General features: G+C 50.0%; 1 protein-coding gene across 2 annotated transcripts; it reads left to right on the top strand.

The window, feature by feature from the left end:
* The first annotated feature begins 222 nt into the window (after window positions 1-222).
* LOC101398997 (cytochrome P450 2A13-like) lies at window positions 223-7,254 on the top strand. 2 transcript variants are annotated; one of them, XM_087422296.1, is made up of 9 exons: window positions 223-402; window positions 686-848; window positions 1,727-1,876; window positions 2,125-2,285; window positions 3,020-3,196; window positions 4,237-4,378; window positions 5,719-5,906; window positions 6,379-6,520; window positions 7,073-7,254. In XM_087422296.1, the coding sequence occupies exons 1-9, from the start codon at window positions 223-225 to the stop codon at window positions 7,252-7,254; spliced, it is 1,485 nt and encodes a 494-aa protein (XP_087278422.1). The 2 variants fall into 2 exon arrangements, with proteins under 2 accessions (XP_087278422.1, XP_087278423.1); XM_087422297.1 differs by lacking the exon at window positions 686-848 and having other exon boundaries at window positions 223-412.
* The last annotated feature ends 1,580 nt before the right edge of the window (window positions 7,255-8,834 follow it).

Raw genomic sequence — 8,834 nt, 5'->3', positions numbered from 1 at the left:
AATTCATTCTTGAGGCCCACTATCTATTAATCTGCCCCAGGGTTCCCCTCCTCCTGCCTTGCTGGCTGTGTCCCAAGCTAGGTGGGGAGCATGGTGGGGGTGTAGTTGGGAGGTGAAATCAGCCAATTATATAATCAGGAGCAAAATCCACCATCTCTCCCAGGGAGTATAAAGGCAAACCATCCCAGCCACCACCATCTGCCAGTCACTATCCGTGCCACCATGCCGGCCTCAGGGCTGCTTGTGGTGGCTTTGCTGGCCTGCCTGACTATAATGGTCCTGATGTCTGTTTGGAGGCAGAAGAAGCTCTGGGGGAAGCTGCCTCCTGGACCCACGCCGTTGCCCTTCATCGGGAACTACCTGCAGCTGAACACAGAGCAGATGTACAACTCCCTCATGAAGGTGTCATGGGGCAGAGAGATGGGTGGAATGGGGGGGGTGTGGGGGTATTCCTAGTTTGTGGCTTTGTGGCAGGGGATTGTCAAGGTTGGACCAGAGTCTTAGGGAAGGGGAGTTTTGAAGTTTCAGCATCAGGGTCCTAGCCAGGAAAGACCAGATCTTGGGATGTCCATCCCCTTGACTGTCAGAACCTGGGGGGAATGCATCCCAGTACGTGAGGTCTGGGTACAGGGCCAGTTCAGAGTAGGGGCTGCTCCCTCTGACTACTCCCTCCCTGCTCCATCAGATCAGCAAACGCTATGGGCCAGTGTTCACCATCCACCTGGGGCCCCGGCGGGTCGTGGTGCTGTGTGGATATGAAGCTGTGAAGGAGGCTCTGGTGGACCAGGCTGAAGAATTCAGTGGACGAGGAGAGCAGGCCACCTTCGACTGGCTCTTCAAAGGCAATGGTGAGGGGGCCTCCTGGTGGGGGAAGGTGGGCAGGCTGACTTAATGGCCTCAGTGAGGTCTGTAGCCTTCTCCTTCCTCCCCATCCACTCAGGCTGTGGCAGAGCCTTCTTCTGTCTTCTCTGCCCCCGCTCCTGTTCACTGGCGCCTCTCCCTGTGTCTCTAAATCATCTTAGAGTTTCTGCGTCTCTCCTCTTCCCTGCCTTTCTCTGCCCCATCTCCCTGTTCTCTCTCACCAGAGGTCTCTTCTTTCTCTGTGTCTCTTAGAAGCTCTTCGGATTTCTGCTTTGGAAGCCTGGTCTTCTATCTCCCTGTGTCTTTTGTGTTTTTCTTCTTCTCAGCTTCTGTGCCTCCCCATGTTTCTCTCTCTCTCTCCTGCTTTCTCTTCTTCCTCATTCGTAGAATCTCACATTATTTCTGCTTCAAAACCCCCAAGCCTCTGTCTCCTGGTAAGCGTCTCTCCTCTCTCCAGACCCTCTCAGCTGCTCTGTCTGTATTTTTTTCTCTTCTCCGGCTCAGTTTTAGAATCCTTCACATTCTTATATCCACCTCTCAGATCTCCACATATCTCACTTTCCCACCTCCTTCCTCTATATCCTCAGATGAGTGTCTTTGCATCTCTCTGTTTCTTTGTGCATCTGTCTTGCTTCTCTCTTTAGTCTTTTCTTCCAGCTTAGTCTCTCTCTCTCTATTTCTCTGACTCTGAGTTTCTATGTCTCTTCTACTCTCTCTCTCTGCTCTCTCTGCAAGAGTCTCTCCATCTTTCTCCCACTCCTTCTTTCTGCTTACCCCCCTCTACTTCTCAAGAGCCCCTGGGGCTGGTCTGTGGTCTGTCCCCCACCCTCTCTGCCCTCTCGCCACTCCTATGCTCCCTCCCCAGGTGTGGCATTCAGCCAGTGGGAGCGCGCCAAGCACCTCAGGCGCTTCTCCATTACCACACTGCGGGACTTTGGTGTGGGCAAGCGTGGCATTGAGGAGCGCATCCAGGAGGAGGCGGGCTTCCTCAATGACACCTTCCGGAGCACAGGAGGTAAGTGGGTGCTCCCTGGAGTGTGGGGGAAGGAGGAGAAAGACACCTGATGCAGAAATGCCCATTCTGGCCCAGGAAGGGGACTAGGTTGGAGGAAAGCTTCCAGGCTCCCAGCTCTGGGGTCTGGTGCTGGAAGTTTGGCTCATCACTTCAGTGCTCTCCTCGAATTCTCAGACTGGCATTAGACTGCTGAGGTGACTCTCCCCCAAATCCCTGTCTCTCCCCGATGCCCCCCACCCCCACCCCAGGCACCTTCATCGATCCCACCTACTTCCTGAGCAGAGCAGTCTCCAATGTCATCAGCTCCATTGTCTTTGGGGACCGCTTTGACTATGAGGACAAAGAGTTCCTGTCACTGCTGCGTATGATGCTGGGAAGCTTCCAGTTCACAGCTACGTCTACAGGGCAGGTAACCCATCCCAGTCCAGCTCCACCATGCCCTAGCACAACATGCCAACTTCTCCTCCACATGGAGACAGATGCCCCCAACTCCCATCCTCCTCTAGACAGGTCCCTCAAATCCAACCCCCACTCTTGGACAACTTAACCAGATCCAGGACAGGTGCCCAATACCAAGTCTCTGGGGACACCCGGATATCTCAACAGATGCCCCCACTCCACCCACCTCCCAAAAGCAGAACCACAGACTGCAGGCAAGATTCATGCCCTCAACCCAGCTCTCTCACCTGAACAACTGTACATAGCTCCCAATCCAGATCCCCTAAATATCTGGACCGTTGTCTCCAACTGAGTCCACCTGAATGCCTAAACACCTAGACAGGTGACCTTCCCCCAATACCAGTCCTACTTGAATAGCTAAACAACTGGACAGGTGTCTCCCAACCCCACCTCACCAGAATATCTGAACACCTAGATGTGTGCTCCAATCCAGCCTCACCTGAATATCTGAAACCTAGATATGTGTCCCAATCTATCTCAACTAACTTCTTGGACAGGGGCCCTCACACTTAACTCACATGAAAACTTAGACGTCTATTCCCATCCAGCCCCATCTAAATACCTCAACATCTGGGCAGGTCCCTTTAACCCAATGCCTTCCTTGTCCTGAGACAGGTCCCACTGCCACCAAGTCCTGCCCACGAGAGTGTCCTTCCCTCTCCTTCTTCTCTCCCCCACACTCAGCTCTATGAGATGTTCTACTCAGTGATGAAACACCTGCCAGGGCCACAGCAGCAGGCTTTTAAGGAGCTGAAGGGGCTGGAGGACTTCATAGCCAAGAAGGTGGAGCAGAACCAACGCACCCTGGATCCCAACTCCCCGCGGGACTTCATCGACTCCTTCCTCATCCACATGCAGGAGGTACACCCCAGCAGCCAGATGGGGAGGTCCAAACCCAGGCAGAGGGAAATCAGGCTGGGGCAGGAGAGAACAGAGGCCCTTTCAAATGAGTCCCCTATTACAATAATCCTCACAATCCCCCTTATAATTAACATCACTGTTCCATCTACTGAGCACTTACCCACGGGCAGGACTTGTGCATGCAAATGATAACAGCAAGCACTTCCATAACACTACCATGTGCCAGGCACTGTTTTACGGGCTTTATGGTACTGGACTACTGAACACTCAGAACAGGTCTTGAAGGAGGTTCTATTATGAAACCCAGTTTTACATCTGATGAAACTAAAGCCTGGGGAGTATAAGTGGCCTGCCTGCTGTCACACAGCGAGGAAGCAGTGGGCTCTAGCTCAAACCCTGGTCTCTCTGACTCCAAGGCTGGTGCTTTTAGCCACCGTGCTCTTACCTTTTGTTCCCTGGTTATCAGATGCACCTGTGTGGACAGGTGACCTGGCTTTACTATGAGACAGTGGGGGGGCCCTGACCCCATATGGATGTCAATCTCCCTTCTATGAAGAAAGGAGATCAGGATTTATGGAGTCTGAAGTTCAAGGTGAAAGGATCAAGTGAGGGATTCCTCCATAGTAAGCTTCAAGATTTTTAGTGAAGGAATAGGATACTGTTGCTTAAAATTTTGTCTGTGTCTCAGAAAAATCAGTATCTCTTTAACTCTCTAACTCATTCTATCATGCCATCTCTGTCCCTCTTTCTCACTCACAGTCTCTTACTATCCCTGTCTTTCCAAATATTCTGCCACAAAACAAGACAACTAAGCTGATAATTAAAGGACAGATAGTCAACTGGCAAAGAATTTGAGAACATTTCAGACAGAGCCACCAACCTGGGCAATGGCTTGGAGAGCAGAAAGAGCCTGGCAGAACTAGTGTCCCCCTTTCCACCATTGGTCTGGATTTAAGAGAAGTGGGTCCAAAAGAAAAACCCCAGAAGGGCCCTGAGAACATGGAGGAGTGGGCTCAGCCTGAAGCCCTCTCTCCCTGCAGGAGCAGAAGAACCCCAACACGGTGTTCTACTTGAAGAACCTGGTATTGACCACGCTGAACCTCTTCTTTGCGGGCACAGAGACAGTCAGCACGACCCTGCGTTATGGCTTTCTGCTGCTCATGAAGTACCCAGATGTGGAAGGTAAGGCTGGAGGGGGCAGGGAAGTGGGCGTCACAGATCCTCAAAATAAGACCACTGCAATGTCCCCAACTCTCTCAGATCCCTGGGCCCTCAGGCATGCCCCGCTATCCATAGTCTGGGTGAAAATTAAGCCGATAGGTACCAGCTGCATTTCACGAGCTGTTGAAATATTTAAAATATCTGAATTCTTATGGCTGAGTAGTATTCCATTGTGTGTATATACCACATCTTCTTTATCCATTCGTCCCTTGATGGGCACTTAGGTTGCTTCCAAGTCTTGGCTATTGTGAATAACGCTGCAATGAACACAGGGGTGCATGTATCTTTACACATTGGTGTTTTCAAGTTCTTTGGATAAATACCCAGCAGTGGAATAGCTGGATCGTATGGTAGTTCTATCCTTAATTTTTTGAGGAATCTCCATACTGTTTTCCATAGTGGCTGCGCCAGTTTGCACTCCCACCAGCAGCGTCTGAGAGTTCCCTTCTCTCCACATCCTCTCCAGCATATGTTGTTTCCTGTCTTGTTAATTATGGCCATTCTGACGGGCGTAAGGTGATATCTCATTGTAGTTTTGATTTGCATTTCCCTGATAGTTAATGATTTTGAACATCTTTTCATGTGTCTGTTGGCCATCTGTAGATGTGGTATATATACACAATGGAATACTACCCAGCCATAAGAAATGATGAAATCCAGCCATTTGTGACAACACGGATGGACATTTCGGGTATTATGCAAAGCGAAATAAGTCAGAGGGAGAAGGTCAAATATACTATGATTTCCTTCATTAAGTAGTAGATAATAACAACAATAAACAAACACATAGAGACAGAGATTGGATTGGTGGTTACCAGAAGGGAAGGGGGGAGGGGGGAGGGCGAAAGGGATAATTCGGCACATGTGTGTGGTGATGGGTTGTAATTAGTATTTGGGTGGTGAACATGATGTAATCTATGCAGAAATAGAAGTATAGTGATGTACACCTGAAATTTATACAATGTTATAAACCAATGTTACTGCAATAAATAAAAAATTAAAAAAAAATAAAATTTAAGGCATCAAAAAAAAATCTGAATTGATAAAATAGCTCCTGTGCTAAACCCACTGAGTGCCACGGCCTGCCCTCCCACCCATCCCCCAAGACCCCTCCTTTGTACCTCCCTATGATTCTGGCGCTATCAGGTGAACAGGACCCTGCACCAATAACGCATATGGCAGAAGTCTGTTTTGAATGGTCTACATCCACGTCACACATGGACATACCATTGTTCATATTTGGACCATCATTCCTGCCTTGAGACCTCTAGATACCTAAACACATTCCGCTCCTCCCTCAGCCAAGGTCCATGAGGAAGTTGACCGGGTGATTGGCAAGAACCGTCAGCCCAAGTTTGAGGACCGAGCCAAGATGCCCTACACAGAGGCGGTGATCCATGAGATCCAAAGATTTGGAGACTTGATCCCCATGGGCCTGGCCCGCAGAGTCACCAAGGACACCAAATTTCGGGACTTTGTCCTCCCTAAGGTGCTGCCCTGCCCCACCTAGAGGGACATCCAACCTGTGCCCTCTGACTCAGCACCCCATCCCCCTTAGAAGCTTCCAGACCCTGTCCTGCTCCCTCAATCAAAGACTTCCCCAGCCACCACATCCCTTCAACTTCCCACTCAGAGACTCCTGAATCCCATATCTCCCCAATCCTCTTGGCTCAGGGAATATGAACCCCATGTCCCCCAAACTTCCTTTCTCAAGGGATATGAACATCAGTTCCCCTAGACGTCCTTCTGCAGGTACATGAACCCCACATCTCCAAACTTCCAGTCTCAGGGAGCATGAACCCCCATGTCCCCCAAACCTCCTCCTTCAGAGGACCAGAACTCCCATGCCTCCCATTTCTCTTTACCTAGGTCTCCCAAATTCCCCCTCCAACCCCCATGGGCTTTCAGCACACCTGTACCCCATACCACCTTATTGAAAAACCCTGCCTTCTTCTCACCAGGGCACCGAAGTGTTTCCTATGCTTGGCTCCGTGCTGACAGACCCCAAGTTCTTCTCCAATCCCCAAGATTTCAACCCCCAGCACTTCCTGGATGACAAGGGGCAGTTTAAGAAGAGTGATGCTTTTGTGCCCTTCTCCCTTGGTAAGAGACCACTATCTGCTGTCAAGCCACCACTCACACCAACAGGGGCCTCCTTCATCCCAGCTCCTCTCTCTGAGGCGTAGCCTAAGATCTTTCCCAGCTTGGAAGTCCCTTTTAGAATTTTCCCTGGAGCCAACCAGCTGCAACCCCCATAACTATCAAGGGCCTGGGCACAGGCAAAAGAAAAAGGATGTTCATATGCATTTCAGAGATGGGGAAAATCAAGGCCCAGAGAGAGTCAGAGATTTGTCCAAGGGCACTTAAATTCTTCATATTGCTAGGAAGGAGATGAGAGTCCAGCAGCCATATTTGAGTGTGTATTTGGCAGGAAGGGGCATCTACAGTCCTATTGCTACAGTCTGGTGTGGCTCACTTCCTTCCTATGTATGGCGGAAACTGAGGCTCAGAGAGGATTAGAGACGTCTCAGAAATCTCTGAGGCCACGGTATTCTAGCCTCTCCTCCCTGGGATCACGCAGCTGGGGGTCAGCAGTGCGGCGAGGCAGCCGTGAGAGTCAGCCTCACATCTGCCTCTCCCACCTCCTCTCTTCAGGAAAGCGGAACTGTTTTGGAGAAGGCCTGGCTAGAATGCAGCTCTTCCTCTTCCTCACCTCCGTCATGCAGAACTTCCGCTTCAAGTCCCCACAGGCGCTGCAGGACATCGATGTGTCCCCCAAACACGTGGGCTTTGCCACCATCCCACGAAACTACACCATGAGCTTCCAGCCCCGCTAAGCCTGGTCTTTGCCAGGGCGGGGCTCGTGGGAGGAGCAAATAGGGAGGGAGGGGCAGAATGGGGCTAATAGGAGGGGCGGGGCTAGCAGAAGGGCGGGGCTCAGGATAGGGAGTGGGCACGGGAAAGGAAGTGGGTTAAGGTGGCTAGGAGAGTAGAAGAAACAGAATGGGCTCTGTCTGTTCACCTTGATAGAGCTAGAACTTTCAGACCTGGGATGAGAGGAAGGGAAACCTTACACTATACTGTGAAGAAAATGAACAGCTATTGTTTATTGAGCAAGTACTCTGTGTCGGCTCTATGCTAAAAGCGTTACACATCATCTCAGTTAATGCTCACAAACCTAGGTGGCCGGGAACACTGTTCTTGCCCATCTCGCAGGTGACAAACGTGAGGCTCGGATAGGTTAAGTCTCTATCTGAGGTCCCAGAGAACACAGTAAGTGCTCAGCAAGTACTTGAACACAGATCTGTGCAGGGATGGCTACCCTTGGCCCACAGTCCTTTGGGTAGATTCTTAAAAGGCATCCCTTAAGTGAAAAACAACTTAGTATATTACTACACAACCGGAACAGCTCTGTCCAGGGGGTTTTTCCAGAGCCCTGACAGGCAGCTGACCTGGCTTCACTACACACTTGCCCACACTCTTGCCCATCCTTGCACACTTTGTATGCTAGGGCATACTTCGTGCCCCCCCACCAGATAAGGCCACTGTGTCCAATCAGAGTCAGACCTGGGGACAGGACTCAGCCCTCTTAATGAAGTGGGTGGGGGAGAGAAACACTTTCAGAGAATGCTGGGAGAACTTTGGTCATAGCACAGCCATGGACGTGTGTGCGTGTGCACAAATGTGTGCATGCTGGTATATGACTGCATGTTCTCCTGAGTGTGTGCATGAAGTCATATTTCCTATGAGTTTCTGAAGGTGGGGCCCTGTCTGATGGATCTGAGATCTATAGTAAGACCGAGCTAAGAGTCTCAGAATCATCTGCCTACTCACAAATAAGTTAGTGTATGTTCCCTTAGAAGCGGCATCCTTCAGCAGTGCGCATCTGAACATTCATACACATCAGCCTTAGATCTTGGTGTTAGATCTAGATTCAGATGTAGCCATAGATCTAAATGCTACACAGACCCCATCCCCACAAAACTTGCAACACCTGAAGGACCAGTGGTTGAGATCAAGTGAAGGGAAATTTGGTCTTCTAAACCCTGCATGCTTCATAACAGGATGTGATTCTCAAGTTTCTCAATTTCCACTATCTGTGTTTTGCAACTTGAGTTTCATGAGTTGGCTACTTCCTGCTCATTGGAGAAGGATAAAGATGGACCCATAAAGTCACACCCTTTGTTCTTGCAAAGAGATTAGCAATCCAGTCAAAATCACACTTCATCCATCCGTGTGCATGTCACCTTAAGAGGCTTCTAGAAAGCTCGACTGGGGAAATCTTAGAATTGTAGTCTAACAAAAGTGTTGAATCTTGGAACTGCGGAGTCCACAATTAATAATCTTGGAATCTCCGATCACCAGAACTTTAGACTCAGTGTATTTGAATCACTGATGCTTGGAACTCTTGATGCTC

The sequence above is a fragment of the Ceratotherium simum genome, chromosome 33, assembly GCF_057802395.1.
Source record: "Ceratotherium simum simum isolate JZ-2026a chromosome 33, ASM5780239v1, whole genome shotgun sequence".
In the NCBI taxonomy this organism is placed as follows: domain Eukaryota; kingdom Metazoa; phylum Chordata; class Mammalia; order Perissodactyla; family Rhinocerotidae; genus Ceratotherium; species Ceratotherium simum.
This window is presented reverse-complemented; position numbering and strand designations above follow the sequence as displayed.